At 30.8% G+C, this 22,166-nt stretch overlaps 1 protein-coding gene across 1 annotated transcript in view; it reads left to right on the top strand.

Moving 5' to 3' along the window:
- The first annotated feature begins 19,474 nt into the window (after positions 1 to 19,474).
- LOC120077762 (squalene monooxygenase SE2-like) overlaps positions 19,475 to 22,166 on the top strand; it is a 7,500-nt gene continuing 4,808 nt past the window's right edge. The window contains exon 1 of the mRNA XM_039031769.1: positions 19,475 to 19,774. Coding sequence (XP_038887697.1) covers positions 19,538 to 19,774 — 237 coding nt within the window. The 5' untranslated portion in view covers positions 19,475 to 19,537. The remainder of the gene's footprint in view (positions 19,775 to 22,166) is intronic.

The raw sequence follows: 22,166 nt of genomic DNA on the forward strand, positions 1-22,166 counted from the left end.
AATGTTCTTAATATTTAAATAGATCAATTTTGTAGGATAATGAAAATTACTGAAAATATTTTCAAATAATAGTAACATATCACTATCAATCAATGATAGAGATTGATCAATGTCTATCAATGTGTATCAATTCTATTATTAATAAATAGTAACATTTTACTATACTTGTAAATATGTTAGCTCATTTTCTTATATTTGAAAAATATCAATATATTAATATATATATTAATATATATAATCAGTAATAGCAGAACATTCGACTGTTATACCATGTCCATTACTAATGGTAGAACATTCAATATTATAAGTTTAAACTCTGTCATACAAAATCTATTATAAAAATTAAACAAATAGCAAAATTTAATTATAGTTATAATAGACATTGATAACAATGTCTATCACAGATGGAAACTGATACAAGTCTATCAGCATCTATTAGTGATAGAAACTGATATAAGTTTATCATTGATAAAGACTGATAGAAGTCTATCAATATCTATCAGTGATAAAAACTAATAGAAGTCTATCATTAATATTATCAGTAATAGAAATTGATACAAGTCTATCATTAATAGAGATTGATAGAGGTCCATCGACGTTTTTTTATTTTTTAAAAAAATAAAAATCACACATTACGATCTTTTTTTTCCATTCAAAGGAGAACTCCATCCAAGGGAAAATATATCCACCACAAGCTTTTTGGTTTGTACCTAAAACTATATATTAAAAATGATTTATACAATAATCTCAAGTTACTCCATAAAATCATTTCAATGACAAAAGAAAAAAAAAAATGAGTGCCATAAGGTTGAAGAAACTTCATACTTTCAACTTGACAGAAAAAAAAAACATAAAATATAATGAATTATTATAACTTATGAGTACATCAAATCTTGTGCCACCTACTATAAAGACTTCCCAATGTATTATATAATAAAATGAAATCAAATAAACATAGGTTTTGTTGACCAGGGGCAAAATTGCCAAAACACAAATCAAATCCTTAAAGTCAACTAAGTCATTTTTGGTTATCAAAGGTTTATTTTATTTGGATTATTGACTTAGCCATCACCCTTATTACTCAACTTCATTGCCAAACTCTAGTTAGATTACTTATTCAAAGTTTTTTTCATATATTTTAATGTAATCTATGTGCTTTTTTTTTTTAATGGCTCAACAAAGAATATTAACGTTTTAGTTGTTTGGACTGTTTGTTTAATAAATTATTTGGTCAAACTTGGTATTTTTTTGGTTAAAATTACCATTTTGGTTCTTAGTTTAGTTAATATACTTAAAACGTCTAATTTTAATTTCTGTACTTGTAATACATCTCAAATTTAGTTATACTATATGAATATTTGTCGAATATTTAAGTGGAAAAGTTCATAAGTAAAAAAAAAAAAATAATAATTAAATCTTATAGATAAAACATGCACAAAACGGAAGCTGGCAGAATCATTAAGTACTCTAATTACATTAATTTGAGTAACAAGCATGTTAAAAACTAAGTTTTTCAAACAATAGAGTTTTAGCTTGGATACCTTTGATAATTTCCACCTGCTCCTTGCTATATCCACGAAATTGACCTTCAATTTCTTTAGTAGACCACTAAGAGTATCTTCTCTACTATTCTCAGCCTTAGATTAGGTGGTGAAACTCTGTATTGAGAAGAAATTGGAAGTAATTTGGAGTGTTTGAGAGCACTAAAAAACTAGCTGAATTTTCTCTCAAAAAATCAGTTGCATGCTTCTCAATCTGATCAAATTAAAAGTATTTAATCAACCTAAACATGCAAGCACTCATTTAATCAACTATTTGACACTTCAAATACTATTATATGAGTGGGCTAGGTGTTAATTTAGGGAAAAATCCACTATGAAAGTGAATTTTGGACAAAACCACTAACACGATTAATTTCTAATTTTAAAATCAAATTTAATTTAAAACTAAATTAAATCTAATTTAAAATCAATTTCTAAAATTTAATTTCTTCTTTTAAAATTGAAATTAATTAAACAAATTTAATTAATTTAATATAATTTAATATCAAATATTAAATTAATAAAATACCTAATTCAAACTTGAATTCTATTCATGTAATCAATATTTAAATCAAAATTTAAATATATTAAGCTCTCCAAATACGTTTAATTTCAATAAATTTAAATGTTTAATTATATCGAATATAATTATCCAAACTCTTAATCGAATTTGAACATTTCAAATTCACTCAATATTCTAATCCAAGGTTTAATCTTTTACGAGCTAGTAGATCGACCTTATGGACCTACAAATCATGAGCTCCAACGATTTGAGATTAATTGGTTAAACTCTTTAATCTGAATCAATCAATATTCGTTAACTACCAAGACATACTATTATAGCTCGGCAGTTGCACTCTCCTCATTATAGATATATTTCTATCTACTTGATTTAACTATGATCAGTAAGTCGATCCTTCACAGGTCGTTTATATTTATAGCTTGGTCAAAATTATCATTGTACCCTATAAATACATCTTGCTCCTTAAGTCACCACTGATCCTCTATTGAACAACTGGTTTATAGTTCAACTAATAAACCATTGTCTCTCTCTCTCATTAGAGGGCGAGACCCCTTTGTTTAAGACCAGGAATTAGTACTTAAGAGAACAACCTATCTGCTAACCCTAAATTGGGTAGAAGTGAATTCCATTTTGCAGGACTATGTCCCCAGCCATCTATCCGGTTTTATCTACAAAATAGGCAGCTTATTGAGTAGTGCTATTAAATTAGAACCTATGCAGATCAAAGGATAATCCCGAATAAAAAAGAGTACATAGTTAACTTAGGATTAAGATCGAGTTACCCTAGGTCATCGAATTGAAATAGTCAATTTTAACAGTAAATGATTGTTATAAAGAAAAGTGACTATTTCGTGGTCTGATCTTATGGAAACGTCTTTCCCATAGGACATCCCCACTCGATATCTCCACATGAATAACTTCGAGATCACATCGTCTATATCAGTATACAAAGTGGGTCACATCCATAGTATCTCTAGGATGAGGTACCCAATCTCATTCTTATACTTATATACCTTTTAGGCTATATATTACAACTTGATCCTCTTTTATATCTCTACATAAAGTTAAAGTATTTATACTATAGCTATGGGTTCGTTTATTGGATTTTATAACAGTATGCAATTTCAATAATACTTTTATTGCAAAATAGAATATGTTTCATATATTACGAACTGCGAGTTTTAGGACATTCCCAACAAAATCCACGATAAGCTAGCAGTAAGGACTAAATAATTTGAATTTTATTGAAAATACAAAATTAAAATTGGACATTTGAAAACACAAAGGAGTAAATGTGAATAAGTTTCAGTATAATATATCAAAATAACATTTTAACCTAATTTTTTTTAGTTGTTTTTACTTACCAAATATCAATTAAAATAAAGAAACAAATCAACTCATTTGTACTTTTTTTTTTTTTTATAATATGTGGGACGAAAAAATCGAACTTTTAATCTCAAAGTTTATAGTACAAAATTTGTGTCAATTGAGATATGTTGATTTTGACAATTCATCCACATTTTAGTGACTCATTTATCCCTCAAATTTCTCTATTATTACTATAATATACATATTTGACATTCTAAATTAGCCATCATTTGTTATTTTTATTTTAGATTAAGACATTAGCATGGTCCTTACTTTAGGGTTTGTTTTATTGTGTAGACTATAAAAATGTCTAAATTTAGTTTACCACAATAAATTTAGAAAACATGCCCCTACGTTAAACTCAATTATCGTTAAAATTTATTGAAAGTGCGTGCACTAAATTTGAATGTATATAAAAAATTAAATATTTTAACTCTCAAGATTATATATGTAGACCAAAATAGTATTATTCTTACTCATGATATTAAATTTTCATTTGTATGTCTACATTTTCATCAATATTTCTTTATTATCATGGGTTCAATATCAATACAAGGGGTAAATTGATTTTTTATTATATCGTAAAAAGATCATGAGACACAAAAACATAAGTAACAAAATGTCACTAATTTGAATATAATATATATAATAAATATTTTAACTTGTTTTAAAAAATGTAAAAATATTAATTTAAATTTTTTATTTTTACATTTTACCGAAATATCGAAATTATATTAAAATTAAAACTATTATTATTACTAGTGCTGCTATCATCATCATTATTATGATTATTATTATTATTATCATTATTTGCATAGGACAGGAAAATAGTCTGCCCAAATAAAATAGTACATTTATAATATTTCGTAAGAGCAATTTGACAATAAATCTCCATATCTCTTCTCTAATTTCCTCGTTATTTTTCTCTAGAAGATTAAAAACAAAAACAAAAACAAAAACAAAAACAAATAGAATATTAAGTTTTAGTATATTTGAATTGTTTTAAAAGTTCCATTGCCATTATAACATTTTGATTTTGATTTTTCTTTTTTCTTTTTCATTTTGACTATAGCTTATTCCAGACTTTCTTATTATTAAATTAAACTACAAAAAAATTATTTATAAACTATTTATAAATGTGACAGATGAATTTTATGATTTTACATTTTGCAAAATTACGTGAAAAAATGGAAATCAACATCAACCGATTGGAACATAAACTTTGATAAACATCGATTTATATAATATTTTAGTTCAAGAATTGTGTAACATATACTTTGATAAACATCGGTTTATGTAAGATTTGAGCTTCTAACTTCAAATGAGATAAAACGAGTTAATTATCATTATTTTGTTTAGTAATAGGTTAATCAATTATTCAAGAATCTATTTATATAGAATATTTAATAAATAAGTTGACAAGTGTGGAACAATAAATGAGTAAAACTAATAACCTAATGTGTCCACCCACTTAATTCAATTTCCTTGTCTTCTAAGTTCTACCTTACTTCTTTTTTTTTTTTTTTTTTTTTGTGTGTGTGTATTTAACAAAGGAAACCTTCATTAATTATAATATAGGGCGAAATTTAAAAAAATAAAAAATGTAGTCTTTAAATGAATGAGCAATGTGACTGAGGGAGATCCACATGCTCTTTTGAACAAAAGATTCATTGAATGAAATTCAACCATTCAAAAAATAATAATTTTTTTTAAAGAAATTCAAATATCAACCTTAGTCTTTGAATTTTTATTTTAAAAATCTATCTTATAGAAATACCAATTGAAATTTTCTATTTTAAAAAAATAAAACCAAAAATAAAATGAATTATATTAAAGTAAATATTTAACAAATTAAATTAATTTTGATTAAGGAAAATTTTCACAGATAAAAAAATATCAAACTATTTATAGAAATAACAAAAAAAAAAATATTGATAGATACGGATAAACTTCTCTCCATGTCTATCAGTGATAGACTTTTATCAGTTTCTATCACTAATAAACACTAATAGATTTCTATTAGCATCTATAAAAAAAAAATTAAATTTTTCTATTTTGTGTAAATAGTTTCCCTTATTTTTCTATTTTTGAAAATCCCTCTTTGATTAATTAATATATTACTATCGAATAATTAAATTACTCATATGTGTTATTATTACGCTTGTTCGGTAACAATTTTATTTTATTTTTTTTAAAAAAAATTGTGCTTGTTTTATCCCATTTTTTAAATTTTCACATTTATTAGAGAAACATATTTGATTTTAACCTTGTCGAATTCTAAATCACATAAACAAGCTTTCGAAACTTTTCCTTTTTCTTTTTAGTTTTAAAATTTTGGTTTGGGTTTTGAGAGTTAGTTAATAAAAAGTGGATAATTGAGATATGTCAACTTGACCTAGTTAAACTCTGGTTAAGGCATATGCATTCTATCAAAATCAAAGGTCGGAGATTTGAATTTGTTAATCAGATAAGTTGCTAAACTAAAAAAAAAATAAGATTCGGTTATAAATGTAATAATTATAATTGATTTAGTATAATTAATATATATTTTAAGTTTAGTTACTATTGAGATCCTACGTTTCGGTACATTTCATTTTTACTTCAAAATTTTGTGTTCAATTTTTGTTTGGTTCTTAGATTTTAAAATGTTACATTAAATTTTGAGTTCTTGTCACACCCCCTCCCAGATTACCCTCTTAATCAAAAAGAGGATATGACCGTGGTAGTTGCTAGCCCTACTACCAGCACCCACCACCTTAGCCCTCTAATCTAAATGTCAGCCTGTTAAACATTAATAAGGTATGCATATGGTATGTCTCCTTAAGGTTTTACAAAATATTATATAAACACATGCATACAACCATGATATAACATCTAAGGGGAAAAATATTCACAGATGGGCCCAAACATCTCTAACAAAGCCCTAGTCCCTCTCAAAACATGTGTACATAAATAGATCATCAACCTAAGTCTTCTTAATAAGCCGAGTCTCTCAGTGGCAAGCAGCAACAGGATCAACTCTGAGGAATCTGACCGCTACCTGAGAAGGGAAAACATAGAAATTCTATGAGCTAAAAGCCTAGTGAGCGACTATAGAATCGTATAACATAATGTATTACATCACTACAAATATGTAAATATACTAATGAGTATCTCAAGCAATTGTCTCTAAGTGTAGCTTTAAACCATTCTTAGACATCATCAAACATCATTATTCCCTAATTGAGAACAAGCCTAAACGCACTAGCTCCCAACGTTTAATACTGGCCAAGAGACTCATACTTCGGTCTCTCATTCAGAACTGCCTACGTGCACGTGGCCATACTAAGTACCGTCATACCTTAGGTACTTTCACTCAGATACCTTCTCAAACCTGTCCTTTAGTATCGAGCTACTAAGATACCTTCTCAAATGTCCTTCGGTATCAAGTTGGTCAGGTACCTTCTCAAATGTCCTTCGGTACCGGGGTATTTTGTAGCATCAAATTAAGTTCTATTGCCTACCATCTACACAAGAACTCATTCTCTCATAGCTTTCCTCTAGGAAGCATATTTCAACATTAGAAACTTAACTTTGGTAATGACCACATGACATACCTTGGCCTGTGTTACACATATACAAGTCGGAAAATATGCGTTAAGTTATTCTCCAACCATTTGTTGCTTGAGGGAGTATAAATTGATCATTAATGTCACTGTAACTTACTTGATCTTATATGCATAAGTATTGGAGACATTAATTCACTTAGTCACTCACCACTCGTCAGGACTCTTAACGATTTATATGCCTCTCCTAACTCTTCTTGGCCTGAAAGGACATAATTCCCGATTAAACTACTTAGAATTCTTAGTAAAATACCTCAAATAGTTCACTTACTAAAGGAACTTTCATCAACAAAGACAGCTTTACTGGCGAGATCCTCATGAGCGAGATCAGCGAGATCAAACTTTTCTTGGAAAATTTTCATCCTAGCGATACTCACCTTACCAGCGATACTCAGCTCAATTTATAGTGATATTTCCTTCATAAGCGAGATCCTCATTCCCATATCTCGCTATAACTCTCCACGGTGAGCTGTTTGCTTGTTCTTCCCAAGCAGTTGTCTGCTTATGAATCGTTTATTTGTTATAATTTAAAAAATTCATAACTTAAAATCCATAGCTCTTTTCAAGAAACTTCATTCTACAAACTTGTTTAGAATCGAGTTAACTTTCTTAGCTTAAAATTTCAGCTATAAATTCTTTATAGTTTGGCCTAAAGCTTGTAATCTTCACCTCAAGCTTTGATTAATCCAAGGTTCTGCCTCTTCTGCAAATTCTCCACTTTTGTTCTTCTCCTCTTGCAATCTTTCTCTGACAGGACAACCTTGAAAACTATATTTTCCCAGCTTTCAAATGGTACCAATTTCACTAAATTTTCTCTTGTCAATTGTCGAAACCATGCTTTTGAAATTTCATTTCCCTTTTAATCTTTTTGCAGCTTCCTAAGTTCAAGGAGTAGATTGCCACGTCACCCCACACTTAGTGCCCCCAGCCAAACTAATGAATGAGTTTCTCCATTTAATATATTTTCCTTCCCTTGCTTCATAATTCCTATAAATAAACATGAATTTTTACTTAATAAATATGTAATATAATATTCCTTTGGCTAAACATGCTTATCTAGGGAACCTAGAGTTCGGGGTTTACAATCATCTCCCCCTTAAAAGAAATTTCGTCCTCGAAATTTACCTGATATGTCATTTGAAAAGTTGAGGATATCTTTTCCTCATTCGCTCTTCAGATTCCCAGGTTGCTTCCTCGATTCCATGATTACGCCATAATACCTTCACCAAAGGAATAGTCTTATTTCTGAGTACCTGGTCTTTTTTGTCTAAAATCTCGATGGTCTCTTCCTCGTAAGATAAATCCTCTTTGAGATGTACTGGTTGTACTACTAGTATGTGCATAGGGTCAGACACGTATCTCCTTAACATTGACACATATAATACATCGTGAATACGAGCTAGCTCCATCGGCAACTGCAACCTATATGCTACTGGACCAACTCGTTCTACAATTTCATATGGTCCGATGTATTATGGACTTAACTTCCCTTTTCTCCCAAACCGGAGAATTTCTTTCCATGGGGATAAACGAAGAAATACCCAATCTCCGACTTCAAATTCTAGTTCTCTTCTTCACTTATCAGCATAGCTCTTCTGTCTATCGCGAGCCGCTTTAAGATTATCCCTGGTAAGTTTCACATTCTCTGTTGTTTGTTGAACTAATTATGGACCCAGAAATTGTCATTCTCCGACTTCGTTCCAGCATACTGGGGTCTTGTAAGGTCGACTGTACAATGATTCATAGGAAGCCATTTTGATACTATAATAGTAGCTATTGTTGTATACAAATTCAATCAACAGTAAGTGTGCATCCCAACTTCCTTTGAATTGTAATACACAAGCTCTTAACATATCTTTCAATGTCTGTATAGTTCTTTCCGACTGTCCATCTATTTGTGGATGAAAAGCCATACTGAAATGCAATTTAGCGCCCATAGCCTTCTGTAAACTAGGCAAAAATTTTGAAGTGAACCTCGAGTCCCGGTCTGACACTATCGACACTGGAGCTCCATATTGACTGATTATCCTATCCACATAAATCTTAGCTAGACAGTCTAGTGTAAAAGTAAATTTTACTGGTATAAACTTGGCTGTCTTGGTTAGTTTATCGACTATTACCCAAATGCCATCGTATCGTGAGGGTGTCTTAGGCATTCCAAATAGAAAGTCCATTTTCACATACTCCCACTTCCACTCAGGCACTGAAAGTGGATTGAGTAATCCTGCTGGTCTTTGTCTCTCAAGTTTTACTTGTTGACAGATTATACATCGGTCCACATATTCTGCTACGTCTCTCTTCATCCCAGGCCACCAGTAATATTTCTTCAAAGTTCTATACATCTTAGTGCTTCCTGGATGCATAGCATAAACGGAACTATGTGCTTCCTCTAGAATGGCTTGTTTAAGTTGTAGCTTGTTAGACATACACATTCTCCCCTCCTTTTCTAGTACATTGTCTGCTCCCAGTTGAAAGTCAACCCTGATGCCCCTACTTACATCATCAGCAATCTTCTGAAAATCAGGGTCTTTCAATTGATCCTGCTTAAGGTTTTCTACTAAGGTATGCCTTATCTGGAAAGTAGCTATCATGCCTCCTGACGGTTCCACTGATAAAGCGGTTCTAGAATTCTTGAACTCCTACAATAGCATTCCTCTTATTGAACCAATAATGGCCTTGGGTCTCGAGGATTTCCTACTTAGAGCCTTACCAGAGTGGTACTCGATGGAACAGTCATAATCTTTAATCAATTCAATCCATCTTCGTTGTCTTAGATTCAACTCTTTTTTATCAAAGATATATTTTAAGCTTTTATGATCTGTAAATATTCTGCAGCGCTCTCCAAATAGGTAATGTCTCCACAACTTCAGAGCCAAAACCACTGCTGCCAACTCCAGATCATGCATAGGGTAAATGCTCTCATGTTTCTTAAGTTGACGAGAGGCATATGCAATCACCTTTCCATCCTGCATCAACACACATCCCAATCTTTGTTGGGATGCGTCACAATAAATCTCAAATTACTTACCTGGAACGGGCAAGGTAAGCACTGGTATTGATACTAATCTCTGTTTCAGCTCCTGAAAAATATGCTCACACTCTGATGACCATTCAAACCTCATGCTTTTATTGGTCAGGTTTGTCAATGGAAGGGCTATCTTAGAGAAACCTTCCACAAACCTCCGATAATAACCTGCCAAACCTAGGAAACTGCGTATCTTTGAAGCAGTCGTGGGTCGTTCCCTATTAACTATTACTTCCATCTTCTGGGCATCTACACTAATGCAATCTACTGAAACAACATACCCAAGAAATACCACCCGATCTAACCAAAAATCACATTTACTGAATTTAGCATATAACTGCCTATCTCGCAGATCTTCAATACTATCCTCAGGTGGGTTATATGATCCTCCTTACTACCAGAATACATCAGTATATCATCAATGAATACTATCACGAACTGGTCCAAGTAGGGATGAAATATCCTATTCATAAGATCCATGAATACTGCAGGGGCATTTGTCAGTCCGAATGACATTACTAAAAATTCATAATGTCCATATCTTGTTCTAAATGCCGTTTTAGGAATGTCAGCTTCTCTCACTTTCAGTTGATGATAACCCGATCTCAGGTCTATCTTTGAAAACATTGTGGCTCTTCTTAGCTGATCAAACAAATCATCAATGCATGGTAACAGATATTTATTCTTAATCGTTACCGTATTCAGCTGCCTATAGTCGATACACAATCTAAGTGTACAGTCTTTCTTCCTCACAAACAATATTGGAGCTCCCCAAGGCGATACACTAGGTCGAATATATCCCTTGTCAATTAACTCTTGCAACTGAACCTTTAATTCTCTCAACTCAGTCGGCGCCATTCTATACGGTGCCTGTGATATAGGAGTTGTTCCTGGAATTAAATCAATAGTAAACTCCACCTTTCTATCAGGTGGTAATCCCGATAGTTCTTCAGGAAATACATCTCGAAACTCATTTACTACTGGGACATCTTCTAGGTTCAGCTTTTTCCCTTGAGCAACCATTACATGAGCCAGATAGGCTTTACATCCTTTGCTCAACAGCTTCCGAGCTTTCACTGCCGATATCAGATTCCTCGCAGCTAATCTTTTGATTCCTATCAGCATTGCATCATGGCCATTTGATTTTCTGAGCACTACCTTCTCTTGTAACAGTCTACTGAAGCACGATACTTACTTAGAAAATCCATCCCCACGATAGCATCAAACTCCAACAGTTCTAAGGGAAGTAAATCAACATAGAAGTGTTGACCATTGATCAGTACCTCACAATGATTATAACATCTATCTATTATCACATCTCCCATAGGGGTAGAGATAAATAACTCTTCAAGCATATGTTCAACCAACCTATCTATACTAGATGCATACATGCTAGATATAAATGAATGTGTGGCACTAGGGTTAAATAAAACATAAGCAGACTGTTCACATAATATGACATTACCGGTCACAACATCTGGAGACTCCGTTGCCTCCTGGTGTGTCACGGTGTACACTCGTCCCTTTAATATTTGAGAAAGACACATCTAACCAAGATTTCCACAAGTCACACACAATATTGTAATAGGATAAATAAGAATTATGCAAAATAAATAATAAGCAAAGATAAAAAGACAATGAGATTGATAGACTAGTTTGGTGCAATATCACCAACATTTAGGGAGTGGAAGGAAAGGAACTTCACTAATATAGAGTTAAGCGATTAAAAAAAATGCTTGTCTATTAAACGCCTTCTATAATGGCTCACTTACAACTTATCTCTTAGTGAAAATAACTTAGGCTCCCCATAAGTGTGAGAATCTCTCTCAATTGTTGTATTGATCTTTCATTGTTTTGTATGATGGCTACCTTAAACTGACATACTTAGGCTCCCATAAGTATGAGAACCACTCATAATAATCTTAACTTCACACACGCTAGAAAGAAGATGCTCTCAATACACACTATTAGGAACTTCTCTAATGCTCACAATAGTCTATGACTCATGAATGCACTAGCCTAGTCTAATTGACTATTAGCAACATCCTCAAAATAGTGAGGTTCACACATAGCTTCTAGCAATACATCAATCGAGCTTTTCTTCATGTCCTGCTACACAACAATCACGATCTATAGAGTAAAAACGACAATCCTAAAAGAGGCATCCCACATCAAATACGAAATTTTAGAATGTGGTTCCTCGCACAAGACACATATGTCACACGAGACATCCTAGAAAAGTAAAAAACAACAACAAAGTAACAGATAGTGAATAAAGAATAAACACACAGGAATCGGTAACAAAGTTTGTGAAGGAACTCTTGACGAAGAGCATCCATGAGCGCGTTCGGATCTTTCCAATTTCACTGTGACCGAAATACAACATATACATTCTAACATACAATTATGCAAATTCACACTAATTAAAGGCATGCTTCGAACAATAAGAATACGTAGGGAAAGAGTTCTCCTACCAGTTGAAGACCCTTTTCAAGCTTTGGAACTCAGATGCACCGGAAAAACGTCCACCCATACTCTATCGCCCAACAAATGCGTTGGCTGTAGCAGCACGATCAATCACGAACAAGTGAATGCAGCAGGGACGACACCACCAACAGGAGCCCTTGGTATTCTCGGAGTGAGAATCCAAAGTGTGGTCTTTAGTGAGTTTGGTAAAGGTAGGAGGAAGAATAAATCGTGTAGACGATAAGCAGATGGGAGAGAAAAGGAAGCTATCGTATAGCTAAATGCTTATCGTTTAGAAGAAGTTACACGATTGTGTAGGTTTTACTAAGCGATCGTTTAATAAAAGGTGGACGATTATTTAGAAAACACATCACACATTTGATCGTTTAGGAAAGCTAAGAGATCGTTTAGGGACTAGCATGCGATCGTTTAGGCACGAAGTGTGTGATCGTTTAGGCGCTGAGCGACTATCGTATAGGCTCTTGAGTATGCAATCGTTTACGTTTCCACACCGATGCCATTTTTTTCTAACATTTTGCAAAATGAAACAAATTTTCATTTTATTCTTCGGTTACCATAGTTGAAAGCGGCTGCTCCCACTAACCACATCCGAGAGAAATTTTAGGCCAATTATCATATAATTAATCAATTTAAATATTTAATAAATATAATCATATTATATTTTTATCCTATAATTTGATATCACATATCTACTATAGTAATTTCTCTTCTACTTGATATAAATCATATTTATATCTAATTTCCTCCAAAATAATGTATCTCATACATTTAGTCAATTATATCATATATAATCAACCAGTTCAATTATATCATATATAATCGAACTCTCTCTATCAATTTGAACATTTCAAACTGACCCAAACACTGATTCTCGACTTTATCCAAGCTACCCAGGGGACCTAATGGATATGTGGCTCGAAACTCCAACGGTCCGTGAATAGCTGACTAAACTCTTTAGCCACGAGATCCACCATCCGTGAACTGTCAAGCATTCCACTAAAGACCAACAACTGAACTCTTCTTACCATAGATATATTTCTGTGTCCATCAGATATAACCAATCATGAGTACAATGATCTTTCACAGATGCTTGTAAATACAGTTGGGTCAATTTATCGTTTTGCCCCTGTAGTTACATCTCACTCCTTAAGTACCACTAATTCCTCTAATGAACAATACAACACAGTCCAACTATGTATGAACACCTCTCGAGCCAAGAGAGGGTGTGCGGCGCCATATTGTTCAAGCCCTAGAATCAACCCTTAAAGGAGCTATCTATCTACTTACCCCTGCTTCGGGGAAGGAGTGAATTCCATCTTGTGTAGCTGAGTTCCCAGCTCCCAAATCAGATGAATCCTCAAAATGGTAGGTTTGAATCAGTGACCTGGCCACTTCATACAAATCAAAGGACCGCCTTCAATGGTAGGAGTTTCTAACTCACTCAAGATTGAGGTCATGCTACCTATGGTCATCCTAGTAAAGTGAAGTCTCTGTCATGAACAGTGTTATATAACGAGACGTTAACACTTCGTGGTCAGGTCTTATACAAACTCTTTATATAGGACGCCCTCACTCGCATGTCCCCAACACGAATGATCAGGATCAGACCATCTGTGACAAGTCACAACACTTGTGACCATTCCACAAAGCGGGCGTAGCATTATCAGGATAAGGTTTCCCTTCTATATCCATATACTGCAGACCATTTTGGTTATCACTCAAGACATGATCCACTTGTATATCACCACATACATGTTGAAGTTACATACAGATAACCAGTGATTTTATATTTATTGGTTTGTGGTAAAGCAAATAAAACATGTAACTGAGCAAAAAACAAGATGTGAAATAAATATCATATAATATACAACACAAGCGTTCGTACAAACTGTTTACAAACTACAGGACATGAGACTTTAGGGCCTCAACCCCAACAATTTGGTGATAGACCATCTACATCTAGGGGAGATGGTGCCCATGAAAGATAATTCACTAGTGTATTACAACAACACACATAGAACCTAACTTAACTAGTCATCTAGGCTCCCCCTAGATGTGAGACTCCTTCTCATTTAGACTTAGGCTCCCCCTAAGTAAGTGAATATTAGTGATGTAACACTTAGGCTCCCCCTAAGTGTGTGATGCTTCTTCTCACTTGAAGATATCTTTTCTCCTTCGTGTGAACTTCCTTCATGTGAGAACTTAGGTTTCCCTAAGTCTTGAGAATTCCCTTCTCGATGAATAATACCTCAGGATCCCCTAAGATTGAGAAATCTTTCTCGATCAGCTTTGTCTTAGGCTCTCCCTAAGACTGAACTATACTTCATAATATTGAAACATTCATTGTAATACAATATGAAGAATATATCGCTACAAGCAAAAAAACAATCATTTCTTCTTCAATTAAACACTCCGTAGAAAGTACTCTGCTAAACTCAATTAAAGATCTCACAGAAACAACACATGCGATAACCCTAGCAATAAAACATCTTGGGCTTAAATACCACAACAAAAGAAAATATCCCTACTCAAAATTGGCAATTCACCAAAAAGGAAAAACATCTTAGAAAAATATTATGCAAAATAATTTAAATAAAGAAAAATTATTCTACACAGTTAACATCTTGAATCACAACCTTTGAGACAAACTCCTACAAAGACATCATCTAAGAAAATCTATAAAGTACTTAAACAAAAATATATATATATATAGCCAATATCAAAATCTAACAAAAAATATATACAACCTTCTTTAAAAAAACTTTCGAACTGAGACAGAGATATTTTCTGCTACCAGAAAGGAAATATGATCCAGAGAATTTGATGCCAAACATGTTACAAACATCTTGTCCGAAAGAAAATACTAGCCAACATACTTGCATTAACAATATTAATTTATATTTTCATATTTTTACGATTGTAAAAATATTGATTTATTTTTATAATGTGTCAATAAGTGATGGCCACAAAAAAAGAGAATGGAAAATCTCACCCTTTCCTCACCCCATTCTCTATCGGGCCAACAAGAAGAATAGATAAATTCAAATAGCAACTCGAAGTATAGTTAAACCTAATATTTCTTGCAAAAATGACTAAAAATTAATCGTAAATTCTTTTTAATACATCAATAGGTGATTGTACCATCTATCCCACTTTTTACAATATTCATAATTTCTAGTTTATTTATGGAATCGTAATTGTTGTTATATATAATGTATGTATAAAACCTTTTTTGATAATCATTTGATTTCTATTTTTTTTAATTAAGCCTACCAACATTCATCTACCTCTAATTTTTTTTGTTTTGTTATCTATTTTCTACCACTATCAGCCAAATTTTTTAAAACTAATAAAAGTAATTTGTAAAAACTTGTTATTGTTTTTTGTATTTTGGTAGAAATTCAAACTTTTTACTTAAAAAATATGAAAGATTATTGTAAGAAATTACGAAAAATATGAGTAATTTTCAAAAACTAAATGCCTACCAAATGAGACCTATATATATAATTTTTCTTTTGGTGTTCTTCAATTCTATTGGAAAATTTATTTCTACAGTATGATTGCTGATTTTAGTACAAGCAAAAGTTGAACGACATATTTTTGTCACATGTTCTGTGTTGTGTTGATTCTTCTTTGAGGTTGGTTTCTTATATGTTGATATGTGTAGTGCATATTTGTTGGCATGTCTTACTATCCTCTATGACATGTCTAACAACATGTTGTGACATTGTTAAGGACATTGTAATGTGACATATAGAATATTTTGCAAAATATTTTTTCCTTATCTGTCGAGATTTTTATGTAGATTTTGTGGCCTGCTGTATTTTTTCTTGGAGATGATTTATTCCTTCCTTGAACATTATCTTCCCAAGATTAGTTATATATATTGTGATTTTATTCAATTTTTGGGTTGGTTGTTTTGAAGATTCTTTGAAGTCAGTTATCTTGTGCATTTTCTCCTAAACTACAAGTGGGTGTCAATCTTGCTTTGGGGAAGATTGTATTGTTGTAGATCTTGAGACTTACTCTAGATCGTGTGGTGGTTTATTCTTCAGCAATTTGAGAAGGGATTCTCAAACTTAAAACTTAAAGGGAGCCTAAGTTCATCAAGTTGGAGTGTCCTCATTTAAAGGTGGAAAAGATAAACGTCTTGATGAGAGAGAGTCTCACATTTAGAGAGAGTCTAAGTGATCATTCACTTATATGTCATACTTAGGGGAGCCTAAGTACGTTGAAGGTAAGGGGATCTCACACTTAGAGGGAGCCTAAGTTTCATTGAGAGGGAGTCTCACCCTTAGGAGGAGCCTAAGTGATTATTCTCTAAGTTGAGCTATTCGAGTGTCGTCGTAATTGTCATTTATTTATAGATAAGTATATCGTTGTAATTGCTTGATTTTATATTAGTGAATATATCTTTCCACGACCCATGGGCCACTATTCCCCAAACGTAGATGGTATTGCACCGAACTAGATTACCAAACTCCGTATTCTATTTTTATTTTAGTTTTTTATGTTTATCTATGATGTTTCTTGAAATACTGTAATATCATGTATAACAAATTTTGTAGTATGTTACATAACCTTAATTTTAATTTCCTATCTTAAGGGTATTTTCAACCTTACCCATTGCCAATTAATTGTGGGTAGCCTTTCTTTTCACCTCCAAAATTAAGTATATTGTCTCCATTTTTTGAGAATTTCTCAAATTTACTTCTGATTTTGATTATTTAAAATTTCTAAAGGCGGTTTTACATGGTTAAAAACATTATCTAAAATTTTAACCGAGCAGCAAAAACTTTTTTAAAAAAGGAAATTCTAGTCTTTTCATGGCATTTTAATAGAGGGAAGGATATTGAACTTTCAAACATCTTATCCATTAATCTATGCTTAAATTGGCTCAAAGTACAAAAAAAATATTGTTTTAAAACACCATTTAGAATGTTATATTTTAGACTCCATTTTATTTTTTATTAGTATACTTTCGAATGTCTAATTTTAGTTATTGTACTTTTTATAAATCTTAAAATTAACATTTTCTGTATAAATTGTGAAAATATATTCACATGTTGTCTTTCCTTTTTATAAATATATATATATATATACTATTTTTATTTAACTAATCTTGACAAAAATTAATTTTGAAGGACTAAGTTTAAAGTTATAAAGATAGTACAAAGACTAATACAATTGAACAATTGAAAGTACGATAACTTAAATAAATAGAACCCAAAATATAGGACCAAAATGATATTTCTTAAAAAAATATTATATGTGGCCACCACATAATTATTATTGCTCTAACTTTCTAAACCATGACTTTTCTCTCTCTCTAACATTCAACAACATCAAAACTAAAACTCAAAGCACATGTTGAAGGAAAAAAAAAAACATTTGATGAAATGGTTTGTAAATTAAAAAAAAAAAAAAAAAAAAAAAAAAAAAAAGAAAGAGCAAACACATGAACTTATGTGGAAGAACTCCTAAACTGGATGAGCTCGAGTGTCTTATCCTTATCTTCATTTTGAATTTTTTTTATCATCTTCTAGTTAAAAGATGATCCCTAAAAAATATTCAATGATTGTTTTTACAAATAAATTAATGCTTTTATAGCATGTGAAACTGTTTCTTTAAGTACAATTAATTTGAGATGCCTCTTTTACTTAATACAATAGTTGAAACTTCGATAAAAGCTCTTTAGTTGTCAAAATTTGATGCACATTTGCATAAACACATTCTTAACCAAACTTATTTAATCTTATTGTCCTCACAACCTCAAATCTATTTTCTCTCATTCTTTTCATCATTCATGCATGCGAGACTTCTTAGAATCTTTGGTGAACTCATATTAGACTCCACCATACCACAATCACTAATTCACTCTTTGAATTTGTAATAATTTATCCCCTATATTTTGAAACTTACCATAACTTAGTCCTTGAATTTTATTAAGTATCAATTTAGTCTAAGTATTTAGATCATCAAAATTGACAAGTTTGATGAGTTTTTTTTTTTTTAAATGACAATAACTAAATTGTTACAAATTTGAAAGTATAATGATTAACTTGTGACATGTTGAAGTTTAAGGACTAAATTATAAAATTTAAAAGATTGGGACTAAATCGTGTTGAATCAAAGATGAGAGACTAAATCGTTATTCTATGAAAGTTCACGAACAAGAAGTAACTTTTTATAACAAAAGAAAAAAACCTCAAAACCTTATACCACAATTCACACCCTTCTCCCACTTTTGAACTGAGAATAACATAGTAATATTAAATTAAAAAGAACAATGATTAGGTGTAACCTAGACTGTACCTAATCCCATGCATTCTCTTTTTTATACATAGTAGAAAAAAAATAAAAATAATTCATTTTTTATTAAAAAAATTACCACAGCCACATGAAAGATTTTTATTTGATGATGTTTGAGCTTCACGATCCATGGGTTGCACTAAGTTTTTTTTTTTTTTTTTTTTTTCAATTAGAAATACCATCAAAGCTTAAAGTAATTTTAACTACAAAAGTTTTTTTCCCTTAAAAAAAAAGTCATAAATCCCATTTATAGAACCTGAAACCTTTTACTTTTTATGTAGGAGTTTTCGAACTTTCAACTTTTAAATTTACAAACGATAATTTTATGCTTTATTAACTTTTTGCTTTTACAATCTAGGTGTCACGATTTCACAATTCACATTTGCCCTCTTTTTAATACTTTTCCAAAAGCTCAATAAAACATTATTGTTTCACCTCCTCAAATAATCTCCATTTAAAAAAATATATTAAAATTCTCAAATAATTAGGTGTGTATATATATATAAATATAAAATAGTAATAATAATAATAATTGTGGTAGCTTGGACGCAAAATGTCACAAAAATATTGCCAATAGATATTTTGTCCTATAAATACCTAAAATCCTCATTTGTCTCTCACATCTTTCTTTCTTTGAATCAATAATTTCTCTCTCCTCCTTTCTCTCTCTATAACAATGGAGTTTCTATCCGCGGCTCTCTTCGGCCTTCTTTTGGCCTCCATTCTTCCTCTCCTTTTCTTCTTCGCTTTTAGAGATGGAATCAACAACGCCGCCGCCGCCCCTGCCGTCGATTCAAAATCTACAAATTCCGCCGTCCAGATTCCCCTCTGTTCTGAAACTTCCGACGATCCTGACGTCATCGTCGTCGGCGCCGGTGTCGCCGGCGCCGCTCTTGCTTTTACTCTCGCCAAGGTCAGTTTAATCTCAATTCCCTTTTTCTTTTTTCTTAATTTTTTTTTAATTTTCCATCCGGAGATTTTAAATTTTGAATTTCGAATTTGTTTGTTGTAGTTGGGTATAAGAAGATAGAGGGATGCATTTTTTTTTCTTAAATTTTATTTTGAATTTGTATTTTTACTGTTATATTCTGTCCTTTTTTTTCTTTTTTGAGTAATTTTTTTTTTCAATTTTTCCTTTTTTTTTTTGTTGGGATTTAGGTAGAGATGTCCATTGGGTGGGCGAGGCTAGGGATGTTATTCCCCATCTCGTTCCAGCTCCCCATTTCATCTTCCATCATCGGAAAATTCTCCACGGGGATCCAGTGGGGATTCCGATGGGAAATTTTTTTCCGTTATCTTTTTTTAAAAAAAAAGTCAATTAATTTAAATCATTAATGTGAATAAATTTTAATTAAATAATTAATTTTGTTACTAAATTATTTATTATTATTAGTTTTATATGACAATTTAAGTTTAAAAATAAATTATTCAAATTTTGACCTAAAAAAGCTAATTAATTTTTTAGTAGAAAGAAATATATATAAATCAAATTATTCACCTATATAATCTAAATTTAAACTTTCAATTTAAATATATTCATTATCTTTCCCAATAAATAATCAAATTTGAATTTAAATGTAATATTTATATAATAATAATAATAATATAACATTGAATAACTATACTAAATAAATATGTAAAAGTCAATCGGAGTGAGAACGAAGTCGAGGTCGATGGCGGGGACGAAAAAATTGGACATCTCTAGATTTAGGAAAGTAGTTTGGTATGCTTGTGTATTTACCCCAACTTCAATTATTATTTTTTTTAAAAAAAAAAAGTGTTAAAAAATACACTGGAGTTTTATTTTGGCTTAGGTTTTTTTTTTTTTTTTTTAAAACTTTTTTAGTAGATTTATTTTCAAAAAGCTTAAAACTATAGTTGATTGTAAAACTTTTCTACCAAAAAAAAGAGAAATTTAGTATCCACTTTTTTTCAGAAAAAGTATCTATTTTTTTTTTCTCAATATGTTTTCAAAATATTTTATTAACACATTTTTTTCTAGTATGAAAATTATTATTATGGTTGTTGAAATTATTATTATTATTGTCACATTTTTTTAAGACTACTTTTTAAAATTTTTAAAAAGTTAAAATGTTTCTTTTGTAATTTTGTAGGAATGTCTTAATGTTTTTAGTATGTGAGTAGGAGAAGTGGACTGTAGTTAATTATTGCTATATATATAATTTTATAGTTTTTACAAATAAGACTTTTTTTTTTTTGAAATTAGGTGTAAAATTTAATTTTACTCTAAAACGTATTTGTTTTTGTTTCGTTTCTAAATAAATTTCTCTATTCTAGTTTCTTAATTTTCAAACAATATTAGTACTTTTATTTTACTTTCAATTTACTAAATTAAATACTTAACTTATAAGGCTTTCCTGAAACTCCCTATATTTATTAAATAGGTAATGAAGAAAAATACACCCTTTCTATTTAGATATAATTTCATACAAAATTATTCAAAATTTGAAACTTTAAGAATTAAATTATGTACCTTCTAAGTCAAACATTCTCCAAATTGACGAGTTAAAAAGAAGAAGAGGAAAAAAAAAAACTCAAACTAAAACTAAACAGAAGTTTGTTTCGTAATCATTTTATTTTCGATTTTTGTTTTTAAAAATTAAGCATATGAACATTACTTCTATCTCTAAATTTCTTACTTTGTTATCTACTATTTTGAGAATTAAAAAAAGTAGCTTTTAAAAAATTATTTTTGTTTATAAAATTTGACCAAGAATTTAACATTATACTTAAGAAAGATGCAAATTATTGAAAGAAATGTGGATGAAATATGCTTAATTTTCAAAATTTAAAACAAAAAACTAAGGTCTCGTTTGGTAACTATTTACTTTTTTGTTTTTATTTTTGAAAATCAAGCATATTTCATGAACATTTTTTTACCATGATATGAATCTTTATTAAGTAGAATGGATGAATCTTAGCCAAATTTAAAAAATAAAAACAGTTTTTTGAAAGTTACTTTTTTTAGTTCTCAAAATTTAATTTGATTTTTTAAATTATAGGTGAAAAAATAAATTTAGAGATGGAAGTAATATTTATAGATTTAGTTTTTTTCAAAAAAAATGATTATCAAACAAGATATAAATTATTATCGAATATGACTGAAATGGTTAGAAACAAATATAAAATTTCAACTTAAAATTTAATAGTGAAACTCCCAAATTTATCGAGAAAATAAAATTTAAATGAAAAAAAAAAAAGGATCCGTTGAATCTAATGAGATTTATTTATTTATTTGGAAGAATGTAACGACACCTTCAACTAAAAAACAAATAACTATGTAG

The sequence above is a fragment of the Benincasa hispida genome, chromosome 5 (assembly GCF_009727055.1).
Source record: "Benincasa hispida cultivar B227 chromosome 5, ASM972705v1, whole genome shotgun sequence".
Lineage (NCBI taxonomy): Eukaryota > Viridiplantae > Streptophyta > Magnoliopsida > Cucurbitales > Cucurbitaceae > Benincasa > Benincasa hispida.